Below are 25,792 nucleotides of genomic sequence, written 5' to 3' on the forward strand. Positions count from 1 at the left end.
ACTCTCCTGTAGGGGGAAAAGCAGCTCTCTCAAGTGGCACAATAGGACCAGACAGGCCTACTGCGGAGAGCCCTGCCATGCAGGGATTCAGCTCACCTAAACTCTAATGCCACGTGAGCACCAGGGGAACAAAGGTATGCAGTCACACCCCACCCAAAAGGAATGGCTCAGAGCCCAAAGATTAGGGAGTTCTGAGTGCCGTCATCCAACCCCCGAGAGACACAACTGGGAGAGCTTCTTTCCCGGGAGACAAATGGCTACCACTGGCTCCAACTGAACAACACGCTGCTGGTATAAATCCTACATCCCAGCTACTCCAAGTGCCCACACTCACCCTCTTCATCAGATGACAGGTCCGTGTCGCCACACTCCTCTTTTACTTCCCTCAACACCTTCAAGTAGCGCTGCTGGGTCCGCCACTCCCGCTCCTCAGGGGTACGGGAGGGTGAAGGACGCTTCTGGCGGAAGGGAAGGGCTGGGCCGCTCCGTCGGGCCATCTCCAGTAGGTCCTAGGAAGAGATCAGATGGGGATACACATCGTCATCCAAAGCTCATTCTGGTACATTCCTCAAGTCTACATTTTCTTCTCTTCATTGTTTAACAAGCTCAATTCCCTCCCTTCAGATCAGAGATGCACGTAGGAGAATATGTCCAAATAAAAAGAGCCTCTACTAGGGGCGCCTGGGTGGCTCAGTTGGTTAAGCGTCTGCCTTCAGCTCAGGTCATGATCCCAGGGTCCTGGGATCGAGTCCCACATTAGGCCCCCTGCTCAGTGGGGAGTCTGCTTCTCCCTCCCTGTCTGCTATTCCCTTGCTTGTGCTCTATCACTTGCGTGTACACTCTCTCAAATAAATATCCTTTAAAAAAAAAAAAAAAAAAAAGAGCCTCTACTGATTACCACATGGCAAAACATCTTAAATCTGACCGGCAAACTGCTCCCTCAAGAATGAATACTTATTATACGAGACACCCAACTATTTCCATACCCGAGCTTCAGATCCACTTAGAGCCACCACAACTGTGCCTCAAAGATTACCACACAGGTCCAGATCCCAGGGCCATGAAGCCTATCCATCAGGATATCTGAAGGCCTGTGTGCTCTCACACATCAACTGTAGAGCAACCTGCTTCTCCTTAACCACCCACGATGGATTGCAAAGCCATCCGTTTACCCTACTCAATACTGAACCTATGATGTTTCTTCAGTTTTAAGAGATACCTTTTTTCCATGTCTTCACATCTCTGACATCAGGCTACATCTTAAAATGAGTAAGAAAGGACAGTACAGCCTAACTGTGTCAAGGCTTAATTGGTCACATTTTCTTCTTAGTGCTACCTTTGGTGTTTGGTACCTGAGCCACTTCTTGAAGTCACGAGATGTGTGCATTCACTGTCCACATCTCATAAGCGGTTCCCAGCATTACTTACACTCCGGGAAGCCAGGATCTGCTTCAGCAGCCTATGGAAATACTGCTGCTGGGAGGTGAGGTAGCGCTTATACTGGGACTTAAAGCACAGCTGCCGGTACTTGACCACCTCCGGGTTGAAGTGTCCATCTGAAAACAACAGAGGCATGACTGTGTGTATATATATTTAACATGTGCTTAAAATGTAAACTCTGGATTAAACTGGAAGACAGTACAGGAGAGAAAAATGACAATCTTTGTGTACGTGGGGCCTACAGTCCAATGCGAGGCAGAAAATAAACAGGTAAACAGATAGAAACGCTTTTTGAGTACTACAGGAAATTCATTTGAAACAACTGTAGAGTAAGGAGGGGTATATTCAGGAAAGGGACCTCTAAAGAACAAAATGTAAAATGAAGCCTGATTAAAACAATTATGGCAAAATGTTAACAACTGATAAACACTGATAATAAAAATTATACAAACGTCTGTTATACTAGTTACCAACTTTTCTATATGTTTAAAACTTTTCAAAACACGAGCCCCGCATCGGGCTCCCTGCTCAGCGGGAAGCCTGCTTCTCCCTCTCCCATTCCGCCTGCTTATGTTCCTTCTCTCACTGTGTCTCTCTCTGTCAGATAAATAAATGAAATCTTAAGAAAAAAAAATTTTTTTTTCAAAACAAAAAATTGGGAGGAAAAATCAATGAGAATTTAAAAATAAGAAGTAAAAATGGGGAAAAGGGAGAAGGAATGGCGTGTGCTAAGGCAGGATCTGCAGCAAGCAAGAACTCTGCACGTCCCAAACCTTGAGGAAATGTCTGTATGACTAACGCAGAGTGGGCTGCCTCTGAGAGAGCGTGTGACGCCCTGGGAAGGCAGGCAGAGATCCAACCACACAGAAACCTGTAGGTCACGGCGGGAGCTGGATTTTATCCTAAGTGCAATGGAAGTCATCTGAAGGGTTTGAAGCAGGAGAATGACATGGCGGGGAGCAAGAGAGGAAGAAGGAAAACTCCTGCAGAGGGTCCAGATCAGAGAGGATGGCACCTTCCCTCCACACTCAGAATAAAAGCCAAGGTCCAAAAGATGGCCTGGAAGGCTCTTCATGATCTGTCCTGGGCTCGCCCTGGCCTCATCTTCCACCAGTCTCCTATTTGTTCCTTCTACCCCAGCCCCACTGGCCTCCATGCTGCTTCCCCAACAGGCTATGTACCCTACTCTCTCAAGGCCTTTGTACTTAAAGTTCCCTCTACCTGCAAGGCTTCCTACCAACACCCAGTATTTTCACAGCTTGCTCCTCTTACCCTCATTAAGTCCCTGTCCCGATACTCATCTCATAAGAGAAACCTTGACCAACTACCACGTCTAAAACAGCTCCTTCCCATCATTCTATTCCCATTACCCTCCTCATTCTTGGAAGTACTTAATGCCCATAAGTATTTCCTTGTTCATCTTGTTTTTCCCTATGGGAATATAAGATTATTACATTTCCAGAACCTCCCAAGAACGTCTGGCACATATTAGCTGACCAGTAAGTAAAATAGTGGTTACATGAACAGAAGTAGAGAGACTTGAGATATATTCCTGAGGGAGAAGGATTAAACCAGCTGATAGTTTCAGATGCTGGGGTAGGATGGGGGCCATGGGGAGGTCAACTGAGCATGGTACCCTGATCACTGGACATGAGCAACGGATATCATCACCTGTCAAGGAGAGGTCCATTTTGGACATATTAGACTTGAGCAGATAGACCACGATGAAAACTGAGAGGGAAAGACTGAAAAGCTAATCTCAGAAAGCTAAAATGAGAAGTACACAGCGTTTCTCTCTTTGTTCCCCTAACCATCCTAATACCATCCAAGGTAACTAATAACAGCAAATGCTTATTTAGAACAGCATCTGACAACTGCCACTATGTAAGGACCCTGCATGTATTAACTCATTTCATCTTTATAACCCTATAAAAGGCACTACGAAATCCCCATTTTACAGATGAAGAAAGTGAGGCATAGAGAAGTTAAATAACGTGTCCAAGGTCACACAGTTAATAAAAGGGGAAAGTAGGTTTGAACCCAGGCAGCCCAGCTCCAGAGTCCAAGGTCTTACCCGCTATGCTACGCTGCCTGCTGCAGGGAAACTGGATGTGACCTTCAAGAAACAAGCCCAGAGCTGAATGCTACTGATGCTGTTTGACATGTAAAAATTGGACTAGAATGACTTTTTTGCTTCTGCACTTCTTTGAAATTAACGTTCCTTCAGTCTTTAGTTTCTCCCACTTTTTGAAAGCCATTAAATGCCACCCGTCTGTTAAAACAATATTTTGTACGTATGTATTAAAGAAATTATTGAAATTAATTATAATAAATCAAAATCTTATTAAAATTAACTCTTTATAATTGTTAACACAGCTACTAGAAAATTTTAACTTGAACACATGTTCATGTAATTAATATTTCCTTCTTTTTTTTTTAAAGATTTATTTATTTGAGAGGAGAGCAGGGCCTGGGGGTGGGGGGGGAAGGGCAGAGGGAGAGGGAGAGAAGCAGACTCCCTGCTGAGCAGGGAGCCAATGCAGGGCTCAATCTCACAACCCTGAGATCACGACCTGAGCTGAAATCAAGAGTCAGACGCTTAACCAACTAAGACACCAGGCACCCCCGGCTCTATTCGTTAGCGGTGAGCTAGTTAACAGCGAGGAAAGGAGAGAGTAGTACCAGATGAAGTTGGATAAGTGCACAGGAGCCAGGTCACATAGAGGCACTGAACTTTATTTCAAGTGAAGGCAACTGCTAAATATTCTGAGAAGTGAAGTTTTAAGAAGCTCACTCTGGTAGCTGTGTGGAGGTGGCTGCTAAAACAGCCGGGCAAGAGTCAGCAGTGAAGAGATATTGAGTGAAAGCACGCAAGGTACAGAGGTAAGAACAGTGCCTCAGGGGCGCCTGGGTGGCTCAGTCGTTAAGCGTCTACCTTCGGCTCAGGTCATGATCCCAGGGTCCTAGGATTGAGCCCCACATCGGGCTCCCTGCTCGGCAGGAAGCTGCTTCTCCCTCTCCCACTCCCCCTGCTTGTGTTCCCTCTCTGGCTGTGTCTCTCAGTCAAATAAATAAATAAAATCTTTAAAAAAAAAAAAAAGAACAGTGCATCAACAGCAGTAACACAGACAGGAACAATGAGTGGAAGAGCGGTTAGCAAAGAAAGCGGGATGTGGGGAGTAGGGTGTCAAAGACACAGGAGAAGATCCAGGCCAGAGAAGAGTCACCGATGCAAAGGAGGAAAGTCTCAAGATGAAGAAAGTGGTCATGACAGTAGATGCTGGGCCCTACAGGGGCACCTGGCTGACTCAGTCAGTAGAACATGCGACTCTTGGTCTTGGGGTCATGAGTTCAAGCCCCATTTGGGTGTAGACCTTGCTAAAAATAAAAAAAAATTAAAAAAAAAAAAGACTGTAGATGCTGTGCATGGACCAAATAGAGAACTAAAAAGCATCTGCTGGGGCGCCTGGGTGGCTCAGTCGGTTAAGCGTCCAACTCTGGATTTCAGCTCAAATCATGATCTCAAGGTAGTGGGTTCAATCCTTGTGACAGCTCTGCACTCAGCAGGGAGTCTGCTTGAGATTCTCCCTCTCCCTCCGCCCCTCCCCCCTGCATATCCTCTCACTCTCTCAAATAAATAAATCTTTTAAAAAAATAAAAATAAAAAGCATCTGCTGGTTTGGAAATTACATGCTCACTAAAGAGACATGGAGTAGAAAAAATGCTCACTGGAACAACTGGTGAGATGTGAATATGGACTATATATCAGATAACATCACGTCTGTGTTACATTTTACACTTATATACAGAATTTAAGTACAAAAAAAATCTGTATTTACAGTATCTCTGAATATGATCATTTGTGGTTATGTTAAGAGAATTTTTTTTTAAGATTTTATTTATTTGAGAGAGAGAGCACACAGAGGGAGAGGGAGAAGCAGGCTCTCTGCTGAGCAGGGAGCCTGATGCGGGGCTCGATCCCAGGACTCCAGGATCATGACCTGAGCCGAAGGCAGACGCTTAACCAACTGAGCCACCCAGGCACCCCGAGAGAATGTTCTTATTCTTCAGAGATGAATGCTGAAAAATGTAGGGGTACAAGGTCCACAACACTCTCAAATGGTTCAGCAAAAAAAAAAAAAAAAGACATTAATAATACATGCAGTAACGAAAGTGAATGTGGCAAAATGTTAGTAGTTGGTGAACCTGATGAAAAGTACAGCTGACCCTTCAACACCAGTTTAAACCGTGTGGGTCAAGTTATATGTGGATTTTTTTTTACAGTATACTGTAAATGTATTTTCTTTATGATTTTATTAGCATTTTTTCTCTAGCTGACTTCATTGTAAAAAATACAGTACATAAAATATGTGTTAATCGACTGTTACAGGTAAGACTTCCAGTCAATACTAGGCTAACAGTTAAATTTTGGGGAAGTCTAAAAAGTTATACATGGATCTGTGACTGAGTGGGAAGCAGGTGCCCCTCAGCCCTGCAGTGTTCAAGGGTCAACTGTATATGGGTGCCCATTATAAAATCTTGTGACCTTTCTGCAGCCTTGAACTTTAAAAGTAAAAAAGTTAAAGGAAAAGAGAGGTCACGGGTGGCATTAATAAAAGCACTCTGTGAGGTAATAACAGAAGAGCCCCTAGAAACAGGGGCAGAATGACTGAAAGGGGCAGCTATGGATGTCTTTCAACAAGTTTGGAGATAAAAAGGCAAATGACAGAGGACAACAGAGGGGACAGTGAAGGACTTTTTTTAGTCTGAGACCCCTAAACGCATCCGTAGGCTGAAGAAGAGCAAGTGGAGTGAACAACAAAACAGAGTGAGTACACAGGACAGAAGGGATGGTTAACTGAGGAAAACAGGTCCCAGAGGGCGGAAAAGATGAAAGGATCAAGAGCAGAGGTTAATCTTAAACAGAAAACAAAACTCCTTCTTCCTCTGAGACAAGTAAAGTAGGTCAGAATGGAAATGAATACAGGGAGCCGGGGTGTAGGTTGGAAGCAGGAAATGGGGGGTTTATGACAGAAGATCCTTTATGAAGCAGGAAGCAAGAGTTTGCTAAGCATGTGGAACTTAAGGGAAAGGTGAACATTTAAAACAGAAACAGGAAAGCTCACCAAAGGTGAAAGAATACGGGAATGTAATGACAGCTCAGAGGATGCATAAGCATGGTATTACACCTGTCTGCAGCAACACTAGAACTAAAATATGACCGCGGTCAGAGTGAAACATGCAGGAATTCCCTGTTTGCATCCTCACCACACTGTAACACTGCTGTGGGGGGAAACATGCCAGCACAGCGGACAGTGCAAACATCACACAAGGTCCCTGCCATAACCCCTCTTAAAGCAGGCAGACTATCGGAAGAGATGGTTTACTCCTACCTGAGGCCCCTGGCTGCAGGGAAATAAACCTTTGCCCACTATGCAGGGGAATTCCTCTTTAAACCAGTAATTCCCCAAAGGAAGGAACTCGAGTTTGAAACGAGCTGAGATAATAAAAGTTTTGCAATAAGCCTGTCCCGTCCAGGCTTTTGTAGCTCTTCTGTTGTCCAATTTAACAAAACTCAAGGAGATTCACTGTACTTTCAGGGCCTCCTGCCAAAGCAAAGTCACCCCAGAAAGAGGAGAAGAGGCCTTTCTGCTGCTCTCCATGGAACAGAGAGGAAACTGTGGCTTAATAGTGGCCCCAAACCATTTTGCAATCCCCAGTGTAATAAATAACTCAGGGCAAGGATCATTAATGGACATTAAACCACTGAGTAAAACAAAGACTTTTGGGAAAAACGACTATCACCTGGTCCCAAGGTATCATCCTACATTTTCCTTCTGAATTATGAAGGAAAAAAGGTACTGTTACAAATCAGTGTGTCTGGCAGACACGTCCACTTAACCAAGTGATCAAATACATCATTACCAACATCAGAAAAACTGACATCATGTGCCTCCTGAGGTGATGGTGGGAAAGAAGTAACATTTCCCATCTAGTATTATCGGTAAAATGTTTAACCCAAATCCAATCATGAGGAAACAAGACAATTCCCCAGGGCGCCTGCATGGCTCAGATGGTGAAGCATCTGCCTTCAGCTCAGGTCATGATCCCATGGTCCTGGGATCCATCCCGCATCATCCCGCTGAGCAGGGAGCCTGCTTCTCCCTCTGCCTCTCTCTCTCTCTGTGTCTCTTATGAATAAATAAATAAAATCTTTAAAAAAAAAAAAAAAGACAATTCCCCAGAAAGCAGGACATTTTAGCATTCAAGTGTCCTGGGCTCTTCAAAAATGTCAGTGTGTTTTGTATGGAATCACAGAAGACCCCAAATAGCCAAGACAATCTTGAGAAAGAAAAACAAAGCTGGAGAGATCACGTTCCTTTATTTCAAACTACACTACAAAGCTACAGTAATCAGAACATAATGGTACTGGCACAAAGAGACACACGGATCAATGCAACAGAATAGAGTCCAGAAATAAACCTACTCTTATATAATCAATTAATTTACAACAAAGGAGACAAGAATATACAATAGGGGAAAGAGTCTCTTCAATAAATGGTGCTAGGAAAACTGGATAGCTAAATGCCAAAGAATAAAACTGGACCGCTTTCTTACACCATACACAAAAATAAATTAAAATGGTTTAAAAACTTAAATCTAAGGGGTGCCTGGGTGGCTCAGTTCTTTAGTAAGTGTTTGCCTTTGGCTCAGGTCATGATCTGAGAGTCCTGGGATGGAGCCCCATGTTGGGCTCCCCACTCAGCGTCTGCTTCTGCCTCTCCCCCCTGCTCATGTTCTAATAAATAATAAAATCTTAAAAAAAAAAAAAACTTAATGTAAGGCTGAAACTCCTAAAACTCCTAGGAAAAAAACACAGTAAACTCTTGGGACATCAGTCTTAGCAATGTTTTTTGGATCTCTCTCCTCAAGCAAGGACAACAAAAGCAAAACAAAACAAAACAAAAAAACAATGGAACTACATCAAACCAGAAAACAAAGAAAACCATCAACAAAAAGGCAACCTGCTGAATGGGAGAACATATCTGCAAATGACATAACCAATAAGGGGTTAATATCTAAATTATATAAGTAACTCCAACTCAACACGAAAAAGACAAACAATCCAATTAAAAATGAGCAGAGGATGTGAATAAACATTTTTCCAAAGAAGACATACAGATGGCCAACAGACACATGAAAAGATGCTCAACATCACTAATCACCAGGGAACTGCAAATCAAAACCACAAGATATCGCCTTATACCTGTGAGAATGGTTATTATCAAAAAGACAAGAAATAACAAGTGTTGAGGAGGATGTGGAGAAAATGGAACCCTCACGTACTGTTGTTGGGAATGAAAAATGGTGCAGCTTCTATGGAAAACTATGGAGTTCCTTAAAAAATTAAAAACAGAACTACCATTCAGCAATTCCACTTTGGGTATTTATCTAAAGAAACTGAAAACACTAATTCAAAAAGTGTACATGCATCCCTATGTTCAGCGAAGTACTATGTACGAGTCAAGCCATGGAAGCAACTTAAGCATCCATCAATAGACAAATGGATGAAAATGAATATATGGATAAAAAGTTTATATATATATATATGTATATATATATGTGTATATATATATATATGTATGTAATGGAATACTACTCAGCCTTAAATGAAATCTTGCAAAATTTGAGACAATATGGATGAACCCAGAGGATATTATCCTTAATGAAATAAGTCAGAGGAAGACAAATATCATGATTTTACTTATATGTAAAATATGAAAACCAAAACATATGAACCAAAAAAAGAACAGAAAAAAAAAAACAACCAAAAAAAGAGAAACAGACTCAACAGACACAGAGAACATGTGATGATTGCCTTGTGGGGGTGGGGAGACTGGGATAAGCAAAATAGGAGAAAGGGATTAAAAGCTACACACTTCCAGTTATAAATAAGACAAAAGGATACAACGTATAGCATAGGGAATACAGCTAATAATATGTAACAACTTGTATGGCAACAGATGGTAGCTAGATGTATCACGGGGATCACTTCAGAATATACACAGAGAATCAGGATGTACACCTGAAAATAATATAATATTGCATGTCAATCACACTTAAAAAAAGAAGTCATTGTTTTTGAAAGACAAAGAAAAAAACGCAGAGGGCCCTAGGTTCAAGGAGCCACGAGACTGAAATCTAAACACAATGAACTTGAATAGATCATGAATTTAAAAGGAAAAAATAAAAAATAAAAGGCTACCATTAAGGATATTTTGAGAACTGACAACATTTGAATATGAGATGTTCTATGATATCTGCACAGTATAAAATTTCTTGGGTGTGATAATAGGACTGTGATTACATGGTAGAATGTCCTTGTTAAGAGATACATGCATGCTGAAGTGCTTGACAGTAAAGTATCATGATTTCTGCAGAGAAAAAAAAGTGTATGTCTGTGTGACACACAAATACATATATACACATATGTACGTGTGATAAAGCAAATGATAAACTGTTTTGAAATTTTTTTAAAGACTAATCATAAGGGGACCTGTAAGGCACTAGTCATGTTTTACTTCTTGATCTGGGTGGTGGTTATACACAGTTAAGTTCATATTACAATACATCATTTATGATTGATGTATTTCCTGTGTAAGTTAAAAATTCTTATAAAAAAAAAAAGAACAGCCTAGGCAAAGTGTTGCACACAATTAGTCTGAGTATCAGTACATAAAAATAAATACAATAAATGAATAAAGGAGTATTTACGTAAGTGAACATGTTCCTTCTTTTCTATTCCTCTCAAAAAAGAATGCCAAGCTACGTACCTCGGAAAAGCTTCTGGGCAATGTGCAGAGGGTTCCCAAAGCGGAAGTTCTCCCCACTAAACAGGGCCAGAATGAGCTGATTTTGCTGCTCAAAACTGTCTTCAGGGAAGTGAGGCAGAAACTGCTGGAGGTGTTCACGTTGAGAGTCACTCAATACTTCTTGCCATGTTGAGAGGCTGACTACATCAAAGAATATCTCAGGCTAGGACAATTAGGAAAAGGAGGAGAAAAGTAAACAAGAGAAAAACAAGCTTTTAAGTTTTTCTGTGAGTGGTAAAATATACATAAAATTTACCATTTTATCCATTTTTAAGTGTACATTTTTAAGTGCACAGTGATATTAAGTACATTCACGTTGTTGTGCAACCACCACTACATCCAAGTTTTTAAGTCTGTTTAAACCAAAATGTCACTGGGATGCCTGGGTGGCTCAGTCAGTTAAACGCCTGCCTTCAGCTCAGGGTATGATCCCGGGGTCCTGGGATCGAGTCTTGCATCAGGCTCCCTGCTCAGTGGGGAGTCTGCTTCTCCCTCTGCCTGCCGATCCCCCTGCTTGTGTGTGCACACTCTCTCTCACTCTCGCTCTAACAGATAAATAAAATCTTAAAGAAAAAGTCACTGATCTTTATTCAGTTCTCAAATCTTAGAGATTAATGACTACATATAAACCATTATCTTATAACCAACAGTAAATAATAATCCAAAAGAAAAACGATCTCAGCAGAGAGAATCTCATTCGGAAACCATTTCTACCAACAAGGCATATGAGGGACAACTGAATCCAGCTTAAGATGAGGAGCAGGAAAAAGTTAACATTAGGAGGAGAGAACATGAGGAGCTGAGGCACCTGTGAAGAGGACAAGCAGCAGGATGGAGTTCAATCTCAGTTCAATTATATACTGTGTATCTCCTATGTGCTGAGTACTAAGCTAGATTGGTATACACAGTCCAAGGGGGAAACAAGCAATTACAATGTAGCTTAAGTGCTGATGTGGGCAGAAGCCGCTGGGGTCTCCGCCAAATCTCGGATTTCTAGACCCTGAGCTGCTCTGCAAGTCACCATGCCGCGTGGAAGTCGGAGCCACACCTCCCGCATGGCCCCTCTGGCCAGCCGGGCACCTCAGATGAGAGCAGCACCCAGACCAGCGCCAGCAGCTCAGCCTCCGGCAGCGGCTCCACCAGCTGCTGTTGGCTCACCTGCTGCTGCGCCCTGGCAGCCAGGGCTCATGGCCCAGACGGCAACCACTGCAGCTGGCGTGGCTGTGGGCTCTGCTGTCGGGCACACGATAATGCCATCACTGGGGGCTTCAGTGGAGGAGGCAATGCTGAGCCTTCAAGGCCTGACATCACTTACCAGGAGCCTCAGGGAACCCAGCCAGCATACCAGGAGCAGCAGCAGTTTGGCCCATGCCACTAAGAGATGAAACAGTTTCTGGAGTGTGCCCAGAACCAGGGTGACCTGAAGCTTTGTGAAGGTTTCAGCGAGGTGCTGAAACAGTGCAGATTTGCAAATGGATTAGCCTAATCCAGAAGTTCAAATTGAAGATAAGGAAAATCATCTCTCATAACCAAGTTAATTTAGCATAAAAATATAATTGATGGTGAATGGTGAATATATAAAGTGTAAAACCACCAATTAAGCTTCTCCTTCATCATTAAATACAGCTTTCTTCAGAATTGGAATAAAAAAGATTGTTCTTACTGTATAGAAGTTCACTGAGATGGTCTGAATTTGGGGTTGGGCAGATATTTGTGTGCCTCCTTAAATCACCTTTTGTGATGTTCTCATTTGTGAATTAGAATAAAGTGATTCTCTCCCCCCCCAAAAAAAAGTGCTGATGTGCACAGAAGCACATAGAAGCACATGTCTCAGAAGCAAGACGTCAGAGAACACCTACAGAGGAAGTGACATTTAAGATAATTAAGGGAAAAGAAAAATAGTTGAAGCAAGAGAGTTAAAAATCCACAGAGCAGGGGCACCCGGCTGGCTCAGTTGGTAGAGCATGCAGGTCATGAGTTCAAGCCCCACGTTGGGCATAGAGATTAAAGATTAATAAACAAAAATTTAGGGGTTTGTTTTGTTTTTTAAGATTTTATTTATTTGACAGAGAGAGACACAGCGAGAGAGGGAACACAAGCAGGGGGAGTGGGAGAGGAAGAAGCAGGCTTCCCACGGAGCAGGGAGCCCAATGCAGGGCTAGATCCCAGGACCCTGGGATCATGACCTGAGCTGAAGGCAGATGCCCAACGACTGAGCCACCCAGGCACCCTGATAAACAAAAATTTAAAAATTCACAGAGCAAAACCATAAAAATGGAAGAATAATATAAAAGAAAGGATAGCAATTACCTGTGGGGGCCTGAATGGTACTGGCAGCGTTCTACTTCTTAACCCAAGTAGTAAAATCCATATATATATATGGATTTTATATACTCTTATGTGTGCCAGAGTTCACTTTTTTAATAATGAAGAGAGCTGAGGAGAGTTGAGGCCATGTATAGCTAGTGCAAGGACCCAAAGGGAGGGAAGGAGCAGAAGACAGAAGAAAGAGGAGCAAGAGACCTATAAACATGTTAAGTACTTGTGTCTAACATTATCCTAAGGACAATGGAGAGCCACCAAAGGGCTTAAGCAGGAGACAACCCAAAAATCCAACCATCTACTAGGCATCTCCTGCATGCATGTACTAAAGCACCTCAGTGTCCAAGATCTTCCCCTGCAAATCTATTTTTGCACACTTTATTCCTGTATCTCAGTGTCTGCCACAAAGTAGTACTTAGTAAAACAAGTGTTTGCTGACAAAATGAATAACATAAAGAAATTTATTTGAAAGAGTGTGCAAAGAAAACGTGGATGGCAAGGATATATATGCCAACTTCAGTAATTGTTACTTCAGGTGGCAGAGAGAATAAATGGTGGCTTTAATTTTATCTACAATGTTTTACATATTACGAAAGAAAAAATCTGAACCAGATATGACTAAATGCAATTATCTGCTAAAACTGGATGATGCACCAATGAATGCTTGCTATATGACACTCTACACCTGCCTGTATATGCAAAACAGGGCAAAATAAACAGTAATTCAATACATTTTTTGGCATACACAATGCCTTGCACATAAGCACTTAATAAGTGGTAGCCACCTTAATGATGATGATGATTACACAGTCTGCCTGTGAAAGGGGCCAAAAGCACACTGATATCCCATTCCAGGACCTGTACTACTAACTGACTAGAGGGTTACTTAATTGGCAGATATAGTTAATGTCTGGGTTTTGTTTCATGATCCACAATGTGGGTAACCAATTTATGTAAACATATCCTTAATTCTGTCCTTAAAATATATAATTTCTTGTTAACTGCTCAAAATTATCTGGTTAAAAATAGGGCTTAAATGTATAGCTTATACTTTCTTCTCTAAGGACAATGTTAAAGACTTTACGTTAAAAAAGAGAGAGATGACTTTGGCTGCAATGGAGAAAATGTAGAAATGCTCCAAAGGGAGCACAAAAGACTGAAAACTTGTAGAGTATGGAAAAGGTTTAGAATAGTGGTTATGGGCAAGGTGACAGAGAGAAGACGGTGGTGATGGTACTACTTACATCCTCCAGAAGGTCCTCGGGCAGACTAACTCTGGTGCCCCCCAGGAGGCAGTCCTCCATGATACGTGTGCCATGGCCATCTCCACATGGACCCAGTTCCAGGGGATCCGTCAGCATATGGTCCAAGGAATCCATTGTTTATGTTCCACAGGTAATCTAGACAAATATATGCAGTCATACCTCCAGACAGAAAGGCAGGAATCCCAGGGATCTGGTTGACACTAACACTCCTTCAAAAAATATTCTGGCCCAGAAAATAGTCAAACTCAAATCCAGTTTTATATTTTATCCTCCTACCCTAACTACAGCTACACACCTCTTCTCTCTTCTACCACTGCATTCTCATCTCAATCTTCAAATCTTTTCTAGTAGGTCTCTTATTGCTCAGAATGCTTCTACAGTAACTCCCAAATCTACAGAATTTCTTATACCTTCATTTTACACTTGAGCAAAGTGAGACTTAGAGATTAAACAGATCAGAGTTCATAACTTGAGACTTCTAAGGCTAATAATCTCTCTACCATAAAATAATTTCATGGGGAGCCTGTGTGCTCAGTCAGTTAAGCATCTGCCTTCAGCTCAAGTCATGATCCCTGGGTCCTGAGATCAAGTCCCACATCAGGCTCTCTGCTCAGCGGGAGCCTGCTTCTCCCTCTCCCCCGGCTGATGCTCGCTCGTACTCTCTCTCAAATAAATAAAATCTTTAAAAAATAATAGTTAAAAAAATAATTTAACAATTTTTTTTAGTAATTCTTTGTTATGCTTTCATAAAGAAAAATCAACCATATAGACTAGTAAGGCTCAGACACTAACAATAAATTATTTAATGAGGGCCTATTAAGCATCATGCCTCTCATTTAATTCCTACAACTGTGCAAGACAGGGTCATCAGATTTACTCTATAGATTATTAAAACTGAGAATCAAAGTAGATAACTTGCCCAATCTCAGGGGTAGTGAATGAATGAAACTCAGGTCTGTCTGATTACAAACACACATTCTTAACACTACACCTCCTGTATAAACTCTCAATTGCAGTTGTGAAAGGGGAGCATGTTAATATAAACTCTGGGGTCTCCAAGCACCTGACCACAACAGCCAGCAAACTAGCCAATCTGCCAACTAAAGGTCCATCTGATATTTATAACCATGTAAATATAATGCTATTTTTCTCCTTCCTGTAATAACTGAAGACTGCTGGTCATCTTTAGAAATGTACATATCAAATATCTTCAAAGGGGTGCCTGGCGGGCACAGTCAGTTAACCCTCCAACTCTTCTGGGTTTTGGCTCAGGTTGTGATCTCAGGGTTGTGAGATCAAGCCCGGTGTTGGGCTCCATGCTCAGTGGGGACTCTGCTTGAGATCCTCCCTCTCCCACTGCTCCTCCCGCTTGTGCTCTCTCTCAAATAAATAAATAAACCTTAAAAAAAAATCTTCAGAAAGCATCTCGTTAGGCTAATGGCTAGAATCAGCTGTAAAGCTGAGGCCACAGGATTGAACAAAACTAACAGGACGACAGAGAGCATTAACTCAATCACTCTACAAACATTTGCTAAATCAATTCTATCTCCTATTCCTATCAAATGGACTAACAAGCACAATAAAATGGAAAGAAAAAAAAAACAGACTTAACAGTCAAAATGCCAAACTTCTAGCCTAATCTTGGTGACCTCTGGCAAATCTTACCTTGCAAGGTGTCAATTTCCTTATTTGCAAGACAAAGGGGAGTTGCACCAGGTCCTCTGTCCTGTTATTTCCAATTTTGGAATCCTACAATAAATAGGTAGAATGGATGGATGACAGTTTTAATGCAGTCATATAAACACAGTAACATAACGACTTCTGATTCCAAAACTCTTAAATGATAAAAAGCAGAGCTGTAATATTACTACTAAAATAAGCATCTTCCCACAAATTATTTCAAGTTATCCTTTAGAGATTTCAGATTTATGTAAAGATATTGCAGGAAGATTAGTGCTGGACAAAGCAGATGGTCTCCAAACAACTGTGCTCCACCACCTTTCAATACATGGGGAATTACAACATCCTGAACAGTCTTGGTGCCTAAATAACTGAAGCAGGTGAGAAAGCACATAGCACATGAGTTTAACAAAACTTTATAATAGAAAAATTGGCAGAAGCAACCTGATGCTTAGAGCAAGGTACTCTTTACAGAATTGACATAGAACAGGACAGTAACTGCAAAGCCAGTGTTCTACCTGACTCTTAGGAGGATCGCCCGTTTCACAACTTGTTCCCAAGTTTCTTCAACTACGATGATGTGTGGCTAAATTTAATCTATTCGAGTGGCAACCTTTGCCCTGCTACTATTCTGAACAGGATCTCAAAATACAAAAAGCAGGGAGCTGCCAGACGATTGGAACCCCAGAAGCCAAGGATTTCTAAATCTTGCGGCGTCCTGGACCTCCGTAGTAGACCAGGAGGGTGTCTCCCAATGGCCTTTCCTCTGCACCTGGGCTAGTCTTGCCTCTTGGACCCTCCCCGACGAAAAAGCTAAACCCTGTGCTGCTTCCGGAACAAACGCCCGCTCCAAATCCACCGCCCCTGCAGCTAAACCCCTCCCCAGCCAACCCCGCCCTGCACAAGGCCCGGGTACCGCCCCTCTAAACTGCACCTCTGCGCCCACGGCCCCTCCCCCACACCGTGCCTAACCCTAACCCCCACCCACCCGGCCGCCCGGCTCCCAACACGCCCGCTCCCCTGTCCCAGGACCACAGGAGCAGCGACCCTCGGAGACCCAGCCTCTCCCTCCCTCCGCTCCCCGGCTACACTTTAACCCTTTCGCCGTCCTGGGCCCGCCCTCACCTGGGTCGCAGGCGCGGGTCTCCCAACCCGCAGCGCTTCTCGGCCCGCGGGCTCCCAGACGCGCTCGCTCCCGCAAAGCGTCTCGGTGCGTGCACGCTCCGGGCTCGGGCGGCGGAAGGGGCGGGGTTGCGCGGGGCGGGGCCTGGAGGGTGCCGGGGGCGGGGCCGCGCGGGGCGGGGCCGGGGGCGGTGCGAGCCCGCGCTGCTGGCTTTGGGTTGCAGTTTGCACGCGGCCTGGGCCTGTTGGTCTCACCTGCCGTAGAAGCTTCTTCGGAAGAGTGTCTGTAGTCTTTATCTGGCCGGGAACGGAGGCCCATGAATAAGTGAACACAGTTTTATTAGCCAGCGTTTGCAGAGAGCATACCCTGTACCAGGCACTATGCTAAGCACTTTCTAGCCCCTATCTAGTGCTGTATGCTCTTATGCACTATTCCCATTTTACAGCTGAGGAAACTGCAGTTTCTTGAGTTTCAGGGAGGAAAACACAGACCCGGAGCCTGTGCCCCTGCGTATCCCCATATCTTCCTCCTGTCCCTGGGCCCCTGACGTTGGGAAAGAAAGCATACATACGTCGAAGAAATACATTTAAAATTAAACTCGATAACATTCCTCTGTTAAGAATCTAGGTCCCAGGGCACCTGGGTGGCTCAGTCGGTGGCTGTCTTCGGCTCAGGTCATGATCTCGAGGTCCTGGGATCGAGCCCCACGTCGGGCTCCCTGTTCAGAGGGGAGTCTGCTTCTCCCTCTTTCTCTGCCATTCCCCCAGCTCGTGCTTTCTCTCTCTCAAGTGGTTAGGTAAAATCTTAAAAAAAAAAAAAAAAAAAATCTAGGTCCCTGGTGCCTGGGTGGCTCAGTCGGTTGAGTCTGCCTTCTGCTCAGGTCATGATCCCTGAGTCCTTGGGTTAAGTCCTGCATAGGGCTCCCTGCTCAGCCGGGAGTCTGATGCTCCCTCTGACCCTCCCTCCTCTCGTGTTCTCTCTCTCTCTCTCTCTCTCTGTGTGTGTCTCTCTTAAATAAATAAATAAATCTTTAAGAAAAAAAAATCTAGGTCCCTTTTTCACTGGGTCTTCTTTAGAACAGCTTCAGACTACTTAATCCACAACTTCTCCCACCAGTTGTGCAGAGACCATCCTCAGGTCTCTCCACTGGATGGAAATGTGTTGGGGAAGCTGACAGGCCAAACTAATGCTCCTCCCTTGTTGGAAAACAGTGATTTCCAAAGAAAGCCCATTTTTGCTCCCCTGCTGGCTGCCCACCTGCCCTTAGTTCCTGCCTGTTAGACCACTGGGAGGTTCTTGAATTAGAAATCACCAACTAAAAGGGCAAAGGAACACCATTCCAGAGTTGTCATCCCTGAGTTTCCCTATATTGTGTCTCCGACCAGACCAGCGTGAACCAAAGAGTCAAAACATTATAAATTGTAATATTAAAAAAAAAAAAATTGGGGCACCTGGGTGGCTCAATTGGCTAAGCGATGACTCTTAATTTCAGGTCAGATCTCAGGATTGTGAGATAAAGCCCCACTATGGCTCCTGGCTCAGAGGGCAGTCAGCTTGAGATTCTTTCCCTCTGGCCCTCCCTCCTCCCAGCTCACCCAGGTGCGTTCTCTCTCTCTAAAATAAATAATCTTTTTTTAAAAAAAAATTAACAATCTCAGTAGTTCTTGTAGCTTCACACATACAAACAAGGAAGATGTTTATTAAAAAAAAATATTTATTAATCTTTACACCTGCTGAGTAGCACAAGACTATTAACACTATAACTCACTGAATGTACAATAAATGTTCACATTTAAATAACAGGACAGGGTCAATATTTTCAACCTGTGGGTCAGCTTGAGCATCTCATGAAGTGCTTTTTAGCCCTAGATATCTTGAGAGTTTTTTGAAAGGATAATTCCAAATCAGAAAACAATTCAAGAAGATCAAAACAATAGTTTTTCCAGAATAATAGGAATTTTACATGATGAAATGTCTATTTATGCGGGCACAAATCAAAGAATAAAAATGTAAAATCTGTATGTAACCTACTCCAAAATTTTCACACTGCACTGATTGAAGTCTAGAGTGCCAACATGTCCTAAGAGAGGCCACAATATAAACACTGGCTACATACTTTTTTTTTCCATACTGGTCTTCAGATGGCTTATAATCCACCATCTCTTCAAATCCAAGTCCTTTTGAAAATCTATTAACTTGGAATGGACATGCAGAATACCTGATCTTAAAGAACTGTTGTTTGGCTTGACTGCACCTGCATCTCTGGTTGATAATATACAAATTAGTTTGAGATCCTTTGCTTATTCCACATAAGTACAAAAAGAGAAAAAGAAAAAACTTAGATGGGAAAGAAACAGGGTCCTTCCAAACTATTTTCTTCTGTGTATTTTACAACTTGAAATAACTGGCATAAAATGAACATTCTGTTCAGTGATAGTTTTCTCTTTTAATCAATAAGTTATTCCTGAGGGAAGGGGAGTTACCTTGCTGGTTCAAATTAAAAAGGACCCAATAGGGCCAAATTTAAGGTGTAAAAATTTAACTGGACCTTTAGCAAAGTCTAATATTCTTCACCTAGCAAGTCTTTCTAGACTGGACACTAGGATATTTACAATCATTACATTGCAGGACTTTGGAACCCAGAGTCTCTGTTTTGTGAGTCAGGGTCAATATTTTCCATTGAAAACATCAACATTACATCTTTGTTACCAAAGATAGAGTCCATCCCTAGTTTCTATACATTTACCAAGTAACTTTCTCAAGTTCTCTTAGTGCCCAGATTTTCAGGGATAACTAAATAAATGAGGTCTCAAAAATAAAGTGCAAAATCTACATATTAGTAAAGTTACTTCAACAGAATCGTTTTCAAAAAGATGTCTTTACCATAAAGAAGCTACTATACTTTTTCAGTTTATAGAACCAGTTTTTACCCAGAAATGTAAATAAAAAAGATGAGTTAACTTCATTTGAAATTGAACTTAAGTCTTTCTGTTCAGGAGTGGTAAGTTCCATCATAGGATAATTACTCTAAAAATGTGTTAGTATGTCACAAAAAGTTGTTAAAATACATACTGATTTCTGTAATGGTTTATGTGTACAATTGGAATGCACAGGAAAAAGGAGGGAAATGTTTTCCCCCATTGAATTCATAGCCAACAAGACAGCAAACAAGAACACATATAAGAAAAACTATCGCTGAGGAAGATATTTTTTCCTCCCAAATGAGTGTAAGATGCAAAAAGATTGGATTTCTTCCATATCCCTTATAATTACCTTGACATATAAATGGTCCCCACATTCTTATTTTTCTCCCTAAGTGTGAAGTTGGTCATCTTTCCAAAAGGTCCAGGTGAATTACAATACGTATAAGTTAAAAGTGTTAAAATAAGAAGAGCCACCTTTCCATCCAACCTTAAAGAATGTTCATTTTAAGACAGCATGAGAAGTACTAAAATACACTGAATGATATGACAGTCGAATGTATACCTGATAAGAACAAGGAATTTATCCTGTACCAATGAATGGTAAATGGATTCTGCAAGGCAGGACAAGGTTTCAGTGCTTTTCACTTTATTGATATGTAATTATCTTAGTAATTTTTCTTTGTACTGAGATCTTGAATGCCTCCTTAATACACCACAACCAGAGAATGGGAGGCAAAGCTTTAATGTAGGAGTTTAAATTCTGCTGATATTAAACAAACCTTCTCTCTTACAGGGAGTCTACCATTGTGGAGTAATAAAGTAAATAAAATAAATCAGAACAGGAGGTTCTGGCCTCAGTGGCTGAAGGCCAGCACCTGTGCAAAGCACTACCAATAGTAGCCCGACAACAGTTTTCCCAAAGAGGCAAGTTGTTGTTGTGGTTGTTTTAAATCAGCAATAAGAAAAATCTAGAAGACGGTTTTTCCTTCAGAACATCACTGTCAAATCTCTGTTTCATCATCTTTATTTTCATATTCAATAGGTTCCCCTTGTTAAATTACTGAAAATGCAAACTCAAAAGATGAAGCAGTTCTGACTGAATAAAATGCCCTTCTCCTTCGGTGCCATGGTTTTGAATGAAGAAGTCCAGTGACCATGGACTTGGCACATCCTTTCTCCACCTTTGGTACAAACGTGATACACCACTTAATATTTCCACAAAGGAAAAGTAAGGCCTATCAATGTGTTAAAAAACCAACTCAAGAGTAAGGCGAAATTTCTCCACCTTGAAATCTACTTTCCCGTGAAAGATCTCCATTCCATGGCAGAAGCTCCTAGGGTTTGAAGAGTCAATTTGGTAAAGATGACCTTGATAAAAGGAGCCCCAGTGTGTGTAGAGTGTCAAAACTGTGGTTTCCAAATTCTTGAGTGAATGATAAATCTTAAAAAAAAAGAGTTCCAAGTGTTGGAAGCTTTCAAACTTATGGATGAGAAAAGACATGATGTGACTGCTGGATTCAAGCTCAAGGGTAGAAGTTAAGGTTTAGTGATATGCACTTCGCTGCTCCCATTCCCGTTGGTGGTGGTTGTAATGATGTACTGTGTCGGCTGCTGTTGGCTGGTGGTCTGGGGGTCCAAGTCACTGTGTGTAGCTGGCTGAACCTGGACTCCCGTGGAGAGAGCAGAAGCTTGCTTTTCCTCCAATTCTGGTTGACTTTCTGATAACACATAATGACCCTAGAATAAAAAAAGATCTTTAGAAATCTGAAGTCTAAAGGAGTGGGGGAGGTTCTTGGTGGAGAGAGAAAGAAGGAAGATGAAAGGAAATGTTACAAGGTGACACCAAAATAGGCACTTATGTGAGTACTTTAGAGGGGATGGATCAGTCAGAGTAATAGACTACAAAGATAATTTAAGGGACCGCCTTAGGTGTTCCACCAAATGGTATAGTGAAGAGCTTCGGGTACAGAAATTTGCATTACAATAGTGACCTATGTGGCAAAGGAAACGTGGGCTATTGTACTGCTCCTAAGAATTTAGATAGTGATAAAATAAGATTGCTGTCTATTAATATTTAAGAGTAATACAAAATAGATCACAGAAGAGATATTTAAAGTTTCCTTAAAGAGACATAATGGCTCCCAAGATAGGGAGTCAAGATCAGTGGTTCCTAGATTTCAGAATTTCATAGACCAGCAAATTAAAAGTAATAATAAGTATTCCCAAATTTTATTTTGCCAAGTAAAGTCATTTTTAAGATGCTACTGTCAAATGAGAGAAATTTTAACACTCAAAAGTATAAGAAGAATACAATCTTAGGATAAAATCCCTTACATTGAATCAATTTAGCTTTATGAAAACATGCATTGTCATTATTTTTCCTTTGATCATAAAAACTTCACAGACAGGGAGCTAGCTAGCTCCTTAAGTTAACGTTTTTAAAGAAAGAATGTGTCCCTTGGCAGGGTGATCGGTCTACTATATAGGCTAAGAAAAAAGCAGTAACAGAGGAAAACCCAGGCAGTGGCCTTTCCAAGCACTGTCCAGAAAAATAGCCATACGCAAATACCCATTTGATTTCTCTAGGGCCATGTGCTCAGAGTCCACACTCATCAATCTCTAATTATGATTTTGTTTCCCATGTGAGTCTTTCTCTAGCAGGAGGAGGCTGGCTCTCAGACTAGGGTCCATGGACTACTAGGTGGTCCACAGATAGGCTTTAGAGAATCTGTGAACCCTGGAAAATGTACATTTTTTTTTAAAGATTTTATTTATTTATTTGACAGAGAGAGACACAGCGAGAGAGGGAACACAAGCAGGGGGAGTGGGAGAGGGAGAAGCAGGCTTCCCGCGGAGCAGGGAGCCCGATGCGGGGCTCGATCCCAGGACCCTGGGATCATGACCTGAGCCGAAGGCAGACGCTTAACAACTGAGCCACCCAGGCGCCCCCTTGGAAAATGTACATTAAGTGTGTGTGTGTGTGTGTGTGTGTGTGTGTGTGTGTGTGTGTATTATGGCAGGAGGAGGGGAACATCCTTGGCTATAATCAGGTTCTCAAATGAGTTCCTGGCCCAAAAAAAAGGTAAAGAGTCAATGGGTCTCACAGGGAGTAAAAATTCCACTGATTATGCCAATGAGACTATTCCATTGTATATGAGTTATTGTCTTCACTGACAGCAGTGTTACTTTGGATGTACACATCTCTCCAAAGTCTAGTTAATGTGAGTTTGTGTGCTAAGAAATGGGTAACCTCTCAGTATGCTTTGGGGGAAAAAAATCAGGTTTTCATTTTTGGGGCTTTTGTTTGTTTGTTTTAATTTATTTATTTGTCAGAGAGAGAGAGAGCACAGCAGAGGGAGCAGCAGGCAGAGGGAAAAGCAGGCTCCCTGCTAAGTAAGGAGCCTAATGTGGGACTCGATCCCAGAACCCAAGGATCTGAGCTGAAGGCAGATGCTTAACTGACTGAGCCACCCAGGCATCCCAAAAAATCGGGTTTTGAGGCCACCAGACTACCCTGCTACTCTTTGAGACCTCTTGGGAAAGAGTCTTCCCCTGGGAACCTCCCAATATCCCTAGCCACTTACGAGTATGTTTCTTAATTTAAATTTACATACTGTTTTCTAATTACTTAGAGTCAGGCCAGAACAAACCAGTGACGAGAAAACCAGAGGTAGCAGATAAAATCAACATTGACCTGCCTAATCTAAATATAACAAGATAATTCATGACAACGTTTTTCCCAGGGGTGGGATGAGTGGGGGAGATTGAATGTTTAAAATAGCTTAAAAGGGGCAGAGCAAGATGGCGGAGGAGTAGGAGACCTAGATTTCGTCTGGTCTCAGGAATTCAGCTGAATAGGGATCAAACCATTCTGAACACCTACGAACTCAACAGGAGATCGAACAGGAGAGTAGCAACAACTCTCTGAACAGAGAAGCGACCACTTACTGGAAGGTAGGGCATGCGGAGAAGTGAATCCGAGGCGATATTCGGGAGGATAGACGGCGGGGGAGGGGCCTCCGTCAGCCGCTTCTGGCAAGTGCTAGAGCCGCGGAGCACAAAATCGGACCTTTTAGAAGTTGGCTCGGCGGAGGGACGTCGCTGCAGTGGCTAAGCGGGGGGTGGAATCCTCCCGGGACAGTGTGGTCTCAGGACCCTTGGGGTCACGGAGAGACCGGGGGTGCCTGAGTGCGCCAGAGCTCCCAGGTATCAGAGCGGGGAAGCCGTCTGCAGAGACGGAGCAGAGTCGCGGGCTCTCAGCTCGGGGTTGCCATAAACTGTGATCTGCGGCCCAGTCGGGGAACGGCTCCCCCAGCAGGGACCCAACAAGCAGCAGATCCGGGGAGACTCCCCTTCCTTCCCGGGGAGGAGCGGTGCGAAAACGCACTGCAGGGATCTGCTGGGTTGGGAGACTCCGTGCGGGGTCGGGTGCCAGAGATAGCAACGCTCGGTCACAGGCCGGGTGAGCACGGAGTGCGGCCGGAGACCGGGGACACGGGAGTGACTGCTTTTCTCTGGGGGCACACTGAGGAGCGGGGCCCCGAGTTCTCAGCTCCTCTGGGTGGAGATTGGGAGGCCACCATTTCTGCCCTGGTCCTCCAAAGCTGTACTGAGAGCTTGCAGGGAACAAAAGCTCCTGAGAACAAACCGGAGCAGCTTCCTTAGCCCGGACCGACAAGGGCGGGGCAATTCCGCCTCCGGCAAAGACATTTGGAAACCACAGCAACAGGCCCCTCCCCCAGAAGATCAGCACAAACAGCCAGCAAGCCAAGACCAAGTTGATCGATCAAGGAGAATGGGAGAACTCCAGTGCTAGGGGAATACTGCACAGAGATTCATGGCTTTTTTTTTTTTTTTTACCATGATCCATTATTTCATCAAAGTTAATTTTTGTTGACTGTTTTTTTTATTTTTCTTTTTCCCTTTTTCAACCAACATCTTATCAACCCCTTTTTTTAAAAAAAAAAAAAAACATTTTTTATTTTTCATTTTTAGAGTCATATTTTATCCCTTCATAGTAGTTACCCTTATTTTTGGCATATATATATAAGTTGTTCTCTCTTTAAAATTTTGGGGTACAGTTTCTTCTAACAGATCAAAATATACCCTAAATCACTAGTGTATGGCTTTGTTCTAGTCTCCTGCCTGATCACATTCTCTCCCTTTTTCCTTTTTTTTTTTTCTTAAATCTTCTTTCTTTTTTCAAACAACTTATCTTACCAAGTCCTTTTATAAAATCTTTTATAATTTTCATCTTTACAGTCATCTTCCATCCCTTCATTGTATCAACCCTTATTTTGTACATATATGTCTTTCTTCCTTTAAAATTTTAGGAGGCACTTTTTTCTAACAGACCAAAATACACCCAAAATCTATTGTGTGGCACTGATCTATGCACTAGCCTGATCATATTTGATCACATTCTGCTTTTTTTGTATTGTTCTGTTTTTGTTTTTATCCTTTTTTTTTCCTTATTTTTTTCTCTTTCTTTTTTCTTTCTTTCCCTTTCTTTTCCCCTGGTTTCAGGTCTTTTCTGATTTGTATACAGTATATTTGCTGGGGACGTTGTAAACCTGTTAGCATTTTGTTCTCTCATTCATCTATTCTCCTCTGGACAAAATGACAAGACGAAAGAAATCACCTCAGCAAAAAGAACAAGAGGTAGTACCGTCAGCCAGGGACCTACTCAATACGGACATTAGTACGATGTCGGACCTAGAGTTCAGAATCATGACTTTAAAGATACTAGCTGGGCTTGAAAAAAGTATGGAAGTTATTAGAGAAACCCTTTCTGGAGAAATAAAAGAACTAAAATCTAACCAAATCGAAATCAAAAAGGCTATTGATGAGGTGCAATCCAAAATGGGGGCACTAACTGCTAGGATAAATGAGGCAGAAGAGAGAATCAGCGATATAGAAGACCAAATGATGGAAAATAAAGAGGCTGAGAAAAAGAGAGAGAAACAATTACAGGATCACGAGGGCAAAATTCGAGAGATAAGTGATACGATAAGACGAAACAACATTAGAATAATTGGGATCCCAGAAGAAGAAGAGAGAGAGAGAGGGGCAGAAGGTATATTGGAGCAAATTATAGCAGAGAACTTCCCTAATGTGGGGAAGGAAACAGGCATCAAAATCCAGGAGGCACAGAGAACCCCTCTC

General features: G+C 42.5%; 2 protein-coding genes and 1 pseudogene across 8 annotated transcripts in view; 1 reads left to right on the forward strand and 2 right to left on the reverse strand.

The window, feature by feature from the left end:
- The window catches only part of NFRKB (nuclear factor related to kappaB binding protein), a 38,848-nt gene extending 22,038 nt beyond the window's left edge, over positions 1-16,810 (reverse strand). For all 5 annotated transcript variants that reach the window (XR_012381556.1, XM_025893433.2, XM_025893432.2 and 2 more), the window contains exons 1-6: positions 16,706-16,810; positions 15,566-15,649; positions 13,880-14,035; positions 10,275-10,476; positions 1,429-1,556; positions 335-509 (exon numbers count right to left, since the gene is read on the reverse strand). Coding sequence is in view for 4 of the 5 variants with exons in the window: in XM_025893433.2 (XP_025749218.1) it covers positions 335-509; positions 1,429-1,556; positions 10,275-10,476; positions 13,880-14,014 (640 nt within the window). In the remaining variant the exon portion in view is untranslated. The remainder of the gene's footprint in view (positions 1-334; positions 510-1,428; positions 1,557-10,274; positions 10,477-13,879; positions 14,036-15,565; positions 15,650-16,705) is intronic.
- LOC141374592 (coiled-coil-helix-coiled-coil-helix domain-containing protein 2 pseudogene) lies at positions 11,336-11,991 on the forward strand (annotated as a pseudogene).
- Positions 16,811-18,399: 1,589 nt separating the features above from the next.
- PRDM10 (PR/SET domain 10) overlaps positions 18,400-25,792 on the reverse strand; it is a 104,355-nt gene continuing 96,962 nt past the window's right edge. For all 3 annotated transcript variants that reach the window (XM_073903985.1, XM_025893791.2, XM_025893792.2), the window contains one exon: positions 18,400-21,364. In XM_073903985.1, the coding sequence (XP_073760086.1) occupies positions 21,164-21,364 (201 nt within the window). In that variant the 3' untranslated portion in view covers positions 18,400-21,163. The remainder of the gene's footprint in view (positions 21,365-25,792) is intronic.

This window comes from Callorhinus ursinus, unplaced genomic scaffold (genome assembly GCF_003265705.2).
Source record: "Callorhinus ursinus isolate GAN/ISIS: 27379988/994484 unplaced genomic scaffold, GSC_fseal_2.0 scaffold19, whole genome shotgun sequence".
Classification (NCBI taxonomy): Eukaryota; Metazoa; Chordata; class Mammalia; order Carnivora; family Otariidae; genus Callorhinus; species Callorhinus ursinus.